The sequence below is a fragment of the Salmo trutta genome, chromosome 36 (assembly GCF_901001165.1).
Source record: "Salmo trutta chromosome 36, fSalTru1.1, whole genome shotgun sequence".
Lineage (NCBI taxonomy): Eukaryota > Metazoa > Chordata > Actinopteri > Salmoniformes > Salmonidae > Salmo > Salmo trutta.
The window spans coordinates 7107601-7121473 of NC_042992.1; the positions used below are offsets into that span (position 1 = coordinate 7107601).

Sequence of the window (13873 nt, forward strand, 5' to 3'; positions counted from 1 at the left end):
CTCAGGTGCAGTAAAGCTTGGTGAATAACCTGGCAGGTCTCAGGTGCAGTAAAGCTTGGTGAATAACCTGGCAGGTCTCAGGTGCAGTAAATCTTGGTGAATAACCTGGCAGGTCTCAGGTGCAGTAAAGCTTGGTGAATAACCTGGCAGGTCTCAGGTGCCGTAAAGCTTGGTGAATAACCTGGCAGGTCTCAGGTTGCCGTAAAGCTTGGTGAATAACCTGGCAGGTCTCAGGTGCCGTAAAGCTTGGTGAATAACCTGGCAGGTCACAGGTGCAGTAAAGCTTGGTGAATAACCTGGCAGGTCTCAGGTGCAGTAAAGCTTGGTGAATAACCTGGCAGGTCTCAGGTTGCCGTAAAGCTTGGTGAATAACCTGGCAGGTTTTCAGGTGCCATAAAGCTTGGTGAATAACCTGGCAGGTCTCAGGTGCCATAAAGCTTGGTGAATAACCTGGCAGGTCTCAGGTTGCCGTAAAGCTTGGTGAATAACCTGGCAGGTCTCAGGTGCAGTAACGCTTGGTGAATATCCTGGCACGTCTCAGGTGCCGTAAAGCTTGGTGCATAACCTGGCAGGTCTCAGGTGCCGTAAAGCTTGGTGAATAACCTGGCAGGTCTCAGGTGCCGTAAAGCTTGGTGAAAACCTGGCAGGTCTCAGGTTGCCGTAAAGCTTGGTGAATAACCTGGCAGGTCTCAGGTGCCGTAAAGCTTGGTGAATAACCTGGCAGGTCTCAGGTGCCGTAAAGCTTGGTGAATATCCTGGCAGGTCTCAGGTGCCGTAAAGCTTGGTGAATAACCTGGCAGGTCTCAGGTTGCCGTAAAGCTTGGTGAATAACCTGGCAGATCTCAGGTGCAGTAAAGCTTGGTGAATAACCTGGCAGGTCTCAAGTACAGTAAAGCTTGGTGAGTAACCTGGCAGGTCTCAGGTTGCAGTAAAGCTTGGTGAATAACCTGGCAGGTCTCAGGTGCCGTAAAGCTTGGTGAATAACCTGGCAGGTCTCAGGTTGCCGTAAAGCTTGGTGAATAACCTGGCAGGTCTCAGGTGCCGTAAAGCTTGGTGAATAACCTGGCAGGTCTCAGGTGCCGTAAAGCTTGGTGAATAACCTGGCAGGTCTCAGGTTGCCATAAAGCTTGGTGAATAACCTGGCAGGTCTCAGGTTGCCGTAAAGCTTGGTGAATAACCTGGCAGGTCTCAGGTTGCAGTAAAGCTTGGCGAATAACCTGGCAGGTCTCAGGTGCCGTAAAGCTTGGTGAATAACCTGGCAGGTCTCAGGTTGCCGTAAAGCTTGGTGAATAACCTGGCAGGTCTCAGGTTGCAGTAAAGCTTGGCGAATAACCTGGCAGGTCTCAGGTGCCGTAAAGCTTGGTGAATAACCTGGCAGGTCTCAGGTGCCGTAAAGCTTGGTGAATAACCTGGCAGGTCTCGGTGTTACGCTATTGACTGTCGTAGTTAAATAGCTAGGCTGGTGTGTCGTGTGCGCGTACGTGCTTGCGCGCGCGTGTGTGTGTGTGTTTGTGTGTGTGTGTGTGTGTGTGTGTGTGTATATATATGTGTGTGTGTGTGTGTGTGTGTGTGTGTGTGTGTGTGTGTGTGTGTGTGTGTGTGTGTGTGTGTGTGGTGTGTGGTGTGTGTGTGTGTGTGTGTGTGTGTGTGTGTGTGTGTGTGTGCGTGCGTGCGTGCGTGCGTGCGTGCGTGTGTGCGTGTGTGTGTGCGTGTGTGTGTGTGTGTGTGTGTTTGTGTGTGTGTGTGTGTTCACCACTTCGTTGGAATAAGGTGTGTTCGACTGTTCAGTCCCGCTCTTAAACTGGCAACAGGTGCGCAGTATGTTTGTGTTCTTATAAGCAGGAAGTGGTTCTCTATCTCTGTGTCATTGCTGTTTCCAAAAAACGCATTGAGACAGAGAGTCCCGTCCTCTGTTTGATAGACTCGTTTACTTATATTGTCTTATTGCTGTGAATGGTGGGTTATATGCGTGTACAATCACTAGGTGATCAATGAATCAATACATCAACGATATCAGAGTTGAAGCCCGCGCAAACATACAGGTATTTCTCAACGCTTCCAGTTCATGTATTTGGAGAGGCGTGTGTCAGAACGGCCAGAGCAGCTTTGGAGTAAACAAGACAATGAATGATGACAGACCGCTTCAGTTATCTTGCTGAGTAACCACATGAGGAATTGGCTTCAACTCTCACACACTAGGATTGTGTATTTTAAATAAATATCATATTTAAATAAAATCGGTATGGCTTAAACTGTCTAAAAATATAAAGGAGATGGATGTAAATATCCTTGATGAGAGAAAAACAAACTAGTAAACGCATCGCGATGATGACAGGGTGACAAAGAATTCTTATTAAAACGTGTGATTTATGTATGAGCTTGCCGTGCGCACACACACAAAATACAAAAACAAACACACAAATGTATCACACTTATGATGAAAACATGAATCATTTTCTCTCTGGCTCTACGCTGACATCTAGCGATGCTGCATCACTCTGTGGCACTCTCAGCCGACGTAAAAAACAAGGGCAGACTGCCTCCGCCTCGCCGGGGTGTCAGGGCCTCCGCTGGGCAGGACAGAGACACAGAGGAACGCAGAGATGAGAGAGACAAGAGCGATAACAACTGCGCTATGCGCGGATGGTATTACATGCTACAGGGACCATGTGCTAACAAACACTAACCAAGCAGTTAGATCAACAATTAATATGGATATTTCGCTTATGATTTATCTAATGGGTACTTTTATGAGATTTATATAATAATAGGTTACTTAAACAAATATCTGTTTATCTTTTACATGTCTATTATCTAATAATGTTCGATCACTGTTAATAAGACTGTCTTTTCTTTAATAGTACGGTATAGGTATAGGTTTAATGGCTTTGGTTTAATAGTACGTCATTTAATTATATTGACTGAAATAGTTTCCTTTCTTTTCTTGTTTATATAATTCCACTTAAATCCAGAATCGGCATTACATTGAACTAATTCATTTGTATGTTTAAAGCATTGGTCTTATTATTGAGAAAGGACTGCAAGTAAAATGTGCCTCTCAGTTCGCGTCAGACCAGTGGTTCAGACAGTCAGACAGAAATGAGGTCAGATACACGAACGCTCATTGCACACAAATATTATTATTACACGCTTTATTCAGCCAATGGACGCCGGCGGGGAGTGGTTTTGGCCTAAAACAGGATAGAGACAGCCTGTGATTGGCTGTTTAGCAAGGCTTTTATTTCTCGGGAGGGGATATAAAAGTGTGTGGCGTTGAACGTTATGTTTACAGTATACTGGCAGACCGATAAGGAAAAAGGGGACTATGAAAAAGTGCGACACTTCCATTCTTCCATATGGTTCTCTTACTGCTCAGGCGAGCTGTGCAGACAGCGATATTAAACATCTCATAGGAAAGTTACAGTGTTGTTTTCAGCAGCGAAGTGTTCTTGGTATCACAGGGCGAGTTTTCAGTCGCACTGGCAGTTGAACGTTTGAATGCAGAAAGTTGAAGTTTGAATTTGTTATTTCCTGCGTCTTTTTGGAAGATATACGCACACGGGAGTCTAAGTACACAGTGTCTCCAAATCGGACTGATCAGACAGCAGAGTACTGCAAAGAAAGAGAGGAGACTTGCAATAACTTTTACACATTCAGTCTGTGTGGTTCAATAAACATACTTTTCTTGAGTGACTGAAACAAAACTCTGATGATATAACATTGGCAACTTTTACGCAATTCACACCATAACGACATAATTCTCAATAGCAGTTTTTTTTAAAATTAGGTTTCCTGTCTGACCGAGAGACAGAGAAAGAGAAACGATGGTACAGCACATCAGCCACGCAGAGAGCACTGATCCCTTCTCTCCCGGTGGCGACTCCACCGATACCGGGGATATGGACTTGGACATGGACTCGTCCCCGACTCCCGGGTCTCCGCTATCCTCCAACGGAGGGGACCGAGGCAACGTCGCCTGGTGTAAAACCCCCACAGGACACATCAAGAGACCGATGAACGCGTTTATGGTGTGGTCTCAGATCGAGAGGAGAAAGATCATGGAGCAGAGCCCGGACATGCACAACGCCGAGATCTCCAAGAGGCTGGGCAAGCGCTGGAAACTGCTCAAAGACACGGACAAGATCCCCTTCATCCGGGAAGCAGAGCGGCTGAGGCTCAAGCACATGGCCGACTACCCTGACTACAAGTACCGGCCAAGGAAGAAGGTTAAGACACCCAGTACCAAGACAGAGCGGGGAGAGAGAGGAGAGAAAGGCTCGGATAGGAGCGGGGGCTCAAAATCCTCATTGAAAAAAAGCTCTGGGTCTATGGGGGCCAGCAGAGCGCACAAGCAGGGACAGGGGAGCGCCAAGCTGGCTAGCCAGGGGCCGGAGTGTCCTGCGGATCACCACACACTCTACAAATCCAGGTCGGCGACTAGCGCCCGACAGATACCAGACAAGCAAACGAGGCGCAACCACATGTTTGGCGGGGGAGGGAGCTTGGACAGCGGGCCACCCTCTGTGGGAGTCCCGGGCAGTCCTGCCCTGAGCAGCTCGGCTGAGTCCAGTGACCCGATGAGCCTGTACGATGACCAGGTGACAGGGACGACCAAAGCGCGCTCCACTAACCCTTCATCATCCTCATCATCAAAGGCCCGCCTCAGGTATACACGTGCGTCCTCTCCAACCCCGTCCGCCTCTCACTCCTCTTCCTCCTCCCTCTCTTCTTCCTCGGATGAAGAGCTGGAGGATGAGCGGTTCGAGCTACAGCCGAGCCCCGGGTTTAAGAGCATGTCTCTGGGCAGCACGGGGCCGTGTGTGTCGGAGCTGGATAGGGATCTGGACTGGAGCTTCGGGGAGTGCGGGGCGGGATCTCACTTTGACTTCCCCGACTACTGCACCCCAGAGGTCAGCGAGATGATCTCTGGAGACTGGCTGGAGTCCACCATCTCCAACCTGGTCTTCACTTACTGAGCGGCAGAGAGGAGGAGAGAAACAACAGAGAAAACAAGGGAAAGAAAACCCCCCGCCTCGCGCAAAACTAAAACCCCGTGAGTGAGAATCTTCAGACATTCTTTCAGATTATTGGGGAGTGAAACGTGCAGAACAACAAAAAAATTCCCCTGCGTTTCGGAAAAGAATAGCCTCATTTGAACGACGTGTGTTTAGGTTATTCAGGCGTGGTGTGTGCATAAAAACATCATATGTTTCATCTTGTGCGTATTGACAGGGATCAAAGACAGGAATTGGGACAGGCATGGGCGCATTGCTACCTAGTGCGCAGAGCAGACGGTAATAAAGTGCTTAGCTTGCATTTGGAGACGGAACAAATACTTTCTTACTCCCTCTGATCCCGCCTCTGTTTAGGAGTGACACACAGACGGACTTACTGAACGGAAGCATTCAACCGGGCCGCAGAAGGACGTTTTTCTGACTGATGGTGATGATGACTGTATGAATAAAGTACATTTTTGGAGAGCTTGACGTTGCAAGGTGGTTGAACGTTTTATAAGTGACCTAGTCTGGTTATTCCACCTGTGTTGATGGTGTTTATGGAGTTAATATTCAGGTTGGTTTTTTCTTCTCAATTTTAGAATATTAATGATAACAGCAGGCACACGTTCCCTGTGGAGTGTTGTTCAATTTTAGTGATGAACCTGAAATAATAATGTTTATTACAATGTGATTACGGCGCTGACTGTGTGTGTGTGTGTGTGTGTGTGTGTGTGTGTGTGTGTGTGTGTGTGTGTGTGTGTGTGTGTGTGTGTGTGTGTGTGTGTGTGTGTGTGTGTGTGTGTGTGTGTGTAACCACAGAACACAGTTCACAATCACCAGCTTTCCTCTCAACGGCAGGACTTTTAATTAACAACTTAAACTCAGAATCTTTTGTCTGAAAACTTTTACGCTCTCAATGCACATTTCAGGACCATTTCCCTAATTCTGCAACTCCTAGTGCTTCTGATTTTGTAGTTATTCTATATCAGATTACGTTTTTTTATATCGATGTATTTATACCAGCCGAACATGTTTTCTTTTTTATACTTTGAAGTATTGTTATCGTATAATAGGTCTCGTTTATGTGTAAGCCATGCACCTGTCTGTATCCCTCTGCGGGAGGGCTAGACGTGTATCTTATTTGAATGTTAATATCTCTCACTTTTTAAAGGAGAACTCAGTGTGTCATTTTCTTATACGTGGATTTTTGTAGAAGATCTAAGGAACGGATGCCAGTGGATTTTTGGTCGGTTTCCCTATATCCTCGAAGCCAGAGGGTCCGTAGTCACACAATCTGCTCTCTATACTATGTTTACTCTTGATAGTATCACGCCACATGCTTCTTAAAGGCACAGTGTCTATATTTCACCAGCCGAGTAAACAAACTCACACACTACTACACTGGAGCATCATCTGCACCCAGTGACTGCGTTTCTACAGTGGGTTTGGATAACCTGGACCCGATCTGTTTTCGCTATCATGTTAAAACCTTGCACGGAAGTGGCATGATGGCACAAACAGACTGGTACCCAGGCTATATCAGAACTGTTAAAGAGAGAGAGAGAGACGCTGTTGGATTGAGAGAAAACATCTGTATGCTTTTATGGTGATAAGTTTGATTTGAAACCACTGGATGGAATGTGAGACTCACTCATTCTAAATGCCTGTTTGAGTCAGACGGAGGTGGAGGGAGGTGGAGGGAGATGGAGGGAGATGGAGGGAGATGGAGGGAGGTGGAGGGAGGTGAAGGGAGGTGAAGGGAGGTGGAGGGAGGTGGAGGGAGGTGGAGGGAGGTGGAGGGAGGTGAAGGGAGATGGAGGGAGGTGGAGGGAGATGGAGGGAGGTGGAGGGAGGTGGAGGGAGGTGGAGGGAGATGGAGGGAGGTGGAGGGAGGTGGAGGGAGGTGGAGGGAGATGGAGGGAGGTGGAGGGAGGTGAAGGGAGTGCTTTGATTGTCTATCATTGTGCAATTGCATAATAAGAATATTTAGTAAGGTTTTTTTCTACCTGTTGGCTTACTTACTAGCAAATTGTTTTCCTATATTATGGCATGGCAAATTAGCATTTGTATTTCAGATTCAGGTATATGTATAGCTGTTGTGTTTAAGATTTAAAAAAAATAATAATGTCAATTGAAGATATTTATGTTTATTGACTGTATTATAAGGCAGATAAGATTGTGTCTATGATTTATGTATAATGGTCAACGACAGGCACTAAAATTGCCATCTTTCGACATTCTGATGTTAAAGATGATTGGTCCAGGAATGTCTATCTTTATACCATTTTTATTTTTCTTTATTTTTTTTTCTTCATTTGTGCAATATGCTGTGTGTATGATAATGTTTCCTCCAATCATACCATAACTCATTTGAATATAGAACTCAACGCCAGCCAATCGGGTCAATGACTGCCTCAGACCTCTGTACAGAAAATGTTTATTTGTTTGTTTGTTTGTTTGTTTGTTTGTTTGTTTTTTGTTTTTTTCAAGAAGGAAATAAAATCAGCTGGAACTGAATCTCTTGGTGTTGATTTAATGGCAGTAACAGTGTTTGGGTATAATCAGTGGGGAAGCCAAGCCAGGGGAAAACGCCTTAGTACAACCTATGTGTTGTGATAATTATGTTGTTTGCTCTATAACCTGTTAGTTCATATGCCTTGACACCGTGATATACAGGACTAAAGGACGAGACAATAAGAAGGCACAGTGGCAGAATAAATTACACCACACCTTTGTTTCATCACAAAACCAGAGAGCAACATTTGTCCTGTGAAGTCTACAAAATATATTGCATGTAACAAACCTACAGCATGGTCAAGCAAAATGTAATGTTTCCGACATTTTAGACCTACTAAACTATTTATTTAGAACCACGAAAAAAAATTACATTTAGATGGCGGTGATTGGGTTTGAAGCCACATCCAAACTTCCTTCCTTTGACACTTTTTCATTGGTGATCCAGAACCCTTCACGACTGAGCTCTGGAACCATGTCATCATCACAGTCCAACCTAGAAGAATTAAATGAGGAACAGATGATTTCCTACTCTTAGAAGAGAAGAGGAGGTTTCTTTGTGTGCCAGTACATGTCTGTGTTAAGCTGAATCCAGTATTACGCATTAAATCAATAGGAGTGGATCCTCTCTCTGATTCCCTAACCCTACATCAATAGGAGTGGATCCTCTCTCCCCTCTCTGATTCCCTAACCCTACATCAATAGGAGTGGATCCTCTCTCTGATTCCCTAACCCTACATCAATAGGAGTGGATCCCCTCTCTGATTCCCTAACCCTACATCAATAGGAGTGGATCCTCTCTCTGATTCCCTAACCCTACATAAATAGGAGTGGATCCTCTCTCCCCTCTCTGATTCCCTAACCCTACATCAATAGGAGTGAATTCTCTCTCCCCTCTCTGATTCCCTAACCCTACATCAATAGGAGTGGATTCTCTCTCCTCTCTCTGATTCCCTAACCCTACATCAATAGGAGTGGATTCTCTCTCCCCTCTCTGATTCCCTAACCCTACATCAATAGGAGTGGATCCTCTCTCCCCTCTCTGATTCCCTAACCCTACATCAATAGGAGTGGATCCTCTCTCCCCTCTCTGATTCCCTAACCCTACATCAATAGGAGTGGATCCTCTCTCTGATTCCCTAACCCTACATCAATAGGAGTGGATCCTCTCTCCCCTCTCTGATTCCCTAACCCTACATCAATAGGAGTGGATTCTCTCTCCTCTCTCTGATTCCCTAACTCTACATCAATTGGAGTGGATCCTTTCTCTGATTCCCTAACCCTACATCAATAGGAGTGGATCCTCTCTCCCCTCTCTGATTCCCTAACCCTACATCAATAGGAGTGGATCCTCTCTCTGATTCCCTAACCCTACATCAATAGGAGTGGATCCTCTCTCTGATTCCCTAACCCTACATCAATAGGAGTGGATTCTCTCTCCTCTCTCTGATTCCCTAACCCTACATCAATAGGAGTGGATTCTCTTTCCTCTCTCTGATTCCCTAACCCTACATCAATAGGAGTGGATCCTCTCTCCCCTCTCTGATTCCCTAACCCTACATCAATAGGAGTGGATCCTCTCTCTGATTCCCTAACCCTACATCAATAGGAGTGGATCCTCTCTCTGATTCCCTAACCCTACATCAATAGGAGTGGATTCTCTCTCCCCTCTCTGATTCCCTAACCCTATACTAAAGTGTTTTAGTACTATATCTCTTGACACAATGATGAAAATAATCATGGCCTCCAAACCCTCAAGCTGCATACTGGACCCTATTCCAACTAAACTACTGAAAGAGCTGCTTCCTGTGCTTGGCCCTCCTATGTTGAACATAATAAACGGCTCTCTATCCACCGGATGTGTACCAAGCTCACTAAAAGTGGCAGTAATAAAGCCTCTCTTGAAAAAGCCGAATCTTGACCCAGAAATTATAAAAAACTATCGGCCTATATCGAATCTTCCATTCCTCTCAAATATTTAAGAAAAAGCTGTTGCACAGCAACTCACTGCCTTCCTGAAGACAAACAATGTATACGAAACGCTTCAGTCTGGTTTTAGACCCCATCATAGCACTGAGACTGCACTTGTGAAGGTGGTAAATGACCTTTTAATGACGTCAGACCGAGGCTCTGCATCTGTCCTCGTGTTCCTAGATCTTAGTGCCGCTTTTGATACCATCGATCACCACATTCTTTTGGAGAGATTGGAGACCCAAATTGGTCTACATGGACAAGTTCTGGCCTGGTTTAGATCTTATCTGTCGGAAAGATATCAGTTTGTCTCTGTGAATGGTTTGTCCTCTGACAAATCAATTGTAAATTTCGGTGTTCCTCAAGGTTCCGTTTTAGGACCACTATTGTTTTCACTATATATTTTACCTCTTGGGGATGTCATTCGAAAACATAATGTTACATTTCACTGCTATGCGGATGACACACAGCTGTACATTTCAATGAAACATGGTGAAGCTCCAAAATTGCCCTCGCTAGAAGCCTGTGTTTCAGACATAAGGAAGTGGATGGCTGCAAACTTTCTACTTTTAAACTCGGACAAAACAGAGATGCTTGTTCTAGGTCCCAAGAAACAAAGAGATCTTCTGTTCAATCTGACAATTAATCTGGATGGTTGTACAGTCGTCTCAAATAAAACTGTGAAGGACCTCGGTGTTACTCTGGACCCTGATCTCTCTTTTGAAGAACATATCAAGACTGTTTCAAGGACAGCTTTTTTCCATCTACGTAACATTGCAAAAATCAGAAACTTTCTGTCCAAAAATGACGCAGAAAAATTAATCCATGCTTTTGTTACTTTTAGGCTGGACTACTGCAATGCTCTACTTTCCGGCTACCCGGATAAAGCACTAAACAAACTTCAGTTAGTGCTAAATACGGCTGCTAGAATCCTGACTAGAACCAAAAAATCTGATCATATTACTCCAGTGCTAGCCTCCCTACACTGGCTTCCTGTTAAGGCAAGGGCTGATTTCAAGGTTTTACTGCTAACCTACAAAGCATTACATGGGCTTGCTCCTACCTATCTTTCCGATTTGATCCTGCCGTACATACCTACACGTACGCTACGGTCACAAGACGCAGGCCTCCTAATTGTCCCTAGAATTTCTAAGCAAACGGCTGGAGGTAGGGCTTTCTCCTATAGAGCTCCATTTTTATGGAATAGTCTGCCTACCCATGTGAGAGACGCAGACTCAGTCTCAACCTTTAAGTCTTTACTGAAGACTTATCTCTTCAGTAGGTCCTATGATTAAGTGTAGTCTGGCCCAGGAGTGTGAAGGTGAACGGAAAGGCTGGAGCAACGAACCGCCCTTGCTGTCTCTGCCTTGCCGGTTCCCCTCTTTCCACTGGGATTCTCTGCCTCTAACCCTATTACAGGGGCTGAGTCACTGACTTACTGGTGTTCTTCCATGCCGTCCATGGGAGGGGTGCGTCACTTGAGTGGGTTGAGTCACTGACGTGGTCTTCCTGTCTGGGTTGGCCCCCCCCCCTTGGGTTGTGCCATGGCGGAGATTTTTGTGGGCTATATTCGGCCTTGTCTTCGGACGGTAAGTTGGTGGTTGTAGACATCCCTCTAGTGGTGTGGGGGCTGTGCTTTGGCAAAGTGGGTGGGGTTATATCCTGCCTATCCTGCCTGTTTGGCACTGTCCGGGGGTATCATCGGATGGGGCCACAGTGTCTTCTGATCCCTCCTGTCCCAGCCTCCAGTATTTATGCTGCAGTAGTTTATGTGCCGGGGGGCTAGGGTCAGTCTGTTTCATCTGGAGTATTCTCTTGTCTTATCCGGTGTCCTGTGTGAATTTAAATATGCTCTCTCTAATTCTCTCTCTCTTTCTCTCTTTCTTTCTTTCTCTCGGCGGACCTGAGCCCTAGGACCATGCCTCGGGACTACCTGGCATGATGACTCCTTGCTGTCCCCAGTCCACCTGGCCATGCTGCTGCTCCAATTTCAACTGTTCTGCCTGCGGCTATGGAACCCTGACCTGTTCACCGGACGTGCTTGTTGCACCCTCGACAACTACAATGATTATTATTATTTGACCATGCTGGTCATTTATGAACATTTTAACATCTTGACCATGTTCTGTTATAATATCCACCCGGCACAGCCAGAAGAGGACTGGCCACCCCTCATAGCCTGGTTCCTCTCTAGGTTTCTTCCTAGGTTTTTGGCCTTTCTAGGGAGTTTTTCCTAGGGAGTTTTTCCTAGCCACCGTGCCTCTTTCACATGCATTGCTTGCTGTTTGGGGTTTTAGGCTGGGTTTCTGTACAGCACTTTGAGATTTCAGCTGATATACGAAGGGCTATATAAATACATTTGATTTGATTTGATTTGATATATCAATAGGAGTGGATCCTCTCTCTGATTCCCTAACCCTACATCAATAGGAGTGGATCCACTCTCCCCTCTCTGATTCCCTAACCCTACATCAATAGGAGTGGATTCTCTCTCTGATTCCCTAACCCTACATCAATAGGAGTGGATCCACTCTCCCCTCTCTGATTCCCTAACCCTACATCAATAGGAGTGGATTCTCTCTCTGATTCCCTAACCCTACATCAATAGGAGTGGATCCTCTCTCCCCTCTCTGATTCCCTAACCCTATATCAATAGGAGTGGATCCTCTCTCCCCTCTCTGATTCCCTAACCCTACATCACTAGGAGTAGATACTCTCTCCCCTCTCTGATTCCCTAACCCTACATCAATAGGAGTGGATCTTCGCTCCCCTCTCTGATTCCCTAACCCTACATCAATAGGAGTGGATTCTCTCTCCTCTCTCTGATTCCCTAACCCTACATCAATAGGAGTGGATCCTCTCTCCCCTCTCTGATTCCCTAACCCTACATCAATTGGAGTGGATCTTCGCTCCCCTCTCTGATTCCCTAACCCTACATCAATAGTAGTGGATCCCCTCTCTGATTCCCTAACCCTACATCAATAGGAGTGGATCCTCTCTCCCCTCTCTGATTCCCTAACCCTACATCAATAGGAGTGGATTCTCTCTCCTCTCTCTGATTCCCTAACCCTACATCAATAGGAGTGGATCCTCTCTCCCCTCTCTGATTCCCTAACCCTACATCAAAAGGAGTGGATCCTCTCTCTGATTCCCTAACCCTACATCAATAGGAGTGGATCCCCTCTCTGATTCCCTAACCCTACATCAATAGGAGTGGATCCTCTCTCCCCTCTCTGATTCCCTAACCCTACATCAATAGGAGTGGATCCTCTCTCTGATTCCCTAACCCTACATCAATAGGAGTGGATCCTCTCTCTGATTCCCTAACCCTACATCAATAGGAGTGGATCCTCTCTCCCCTCTCTGATTCCCTAACCCTACATCAATAGGAGTGGATCCTCTCTCTGATTCCCTAACCCTACATCAATAGGAGTGGATCCTCTCTCCCCTCTCTGATTCCCTAACCCTACATCAATAGGAGTGGATCCTCTCTCCTCTCTCTGATTTGCCATGTGGAGAAAACGTGGCTACCATGGCAACACTGTATCCGAGACCAAGGAGGCCACGCTCAATTCACTGGGGACCCTATTTCTCTGTGTGTGTGTGTGTGCGTGTGTGTGTGTGTGATGGGCACAGACAGCTCTTTGGGATGGGGGAGGGGTGCCAGACTTTCCTCTAGGCATGACTTGATTGGGGGGAGGGGATGGCGGAGGGTTTGTCCGTCTGTCCGTCTGTCCGTCTGTGTGTGTGTGTGTGTGTGTGTGTGCGTGTGTGTGTGTGTGTGTGTGTGTGTGTGTGTGTGTGTGTGTGTGTGTGTGTGTGTGTGTGCGTGTTGTGTGTGTGTGTAATTGGGTGTGTGTGTTCTGTCTATTCTAGTGGATTGTGCCAGAGACTGCCTTCTGCCTCCTAAATCCAATTCATTCCTTCTGGATTCATTCATTTGTCTCCTGAATCTAATGACAGAGACAGACAGAGACAGTTCAATAAGGAGAGAGACCCTCCCAGAGGTATAATTTTTAGTGTGGATTCATCAATGCCCTATTCCACCGGAGACTAGGGCATAATAATATCCCTCAGTGTGTGTTATAGAGAGCAGAGACGTGAAAGCAAAAGATGGACATCTCTAGGAGGGTAATGTACATTTAATTAGTTTAATATTCCTCTTGATGAAAGTTTTTTTACATAACATGTATTTACGTCATTCAAAAAAAGTTACGGATCGGTCTGAGTCCCTCCCTTATCCCCAATGTATCCCCAACTACTTTAGACCAGATCCCTGTGGCCCTAGGCCTGGTCAAAAGTAGAGCACTACACAGGGAATAGGGCGCCATTTGGGACATAGCCTAGGACAGAGAATGGTGAGGGTCATTACACAGACTGTATTTAATAAG

The 13873-nt window shown here is 46.0% G+C and overlaps 1 protein-coding gene across 1 annotated transcript; it reads left to right on the forward strand.

The window, feature by feature from the left end:
- Positions 1 to 3269: 3269 nt before the first annotated feature.
- LOC115175308 (transcription factor SOX-4) lies at positions 3270 to 6539 on the forward strand. The gene has a single exon (XM_029734475.1). It carries the CDS (start codon positions 3825 to 3827, stop codon positions 4974 to 4976), a length of 1152 nt encoding a protein of 383 aa, XP_029590335.1. The 5' UTR covers positions 3270 to 3824; the 3' UTR covers positions 4977 to 6539.
- Positions 6540 to 13873: the final 7334 nt, after the last annotated feature.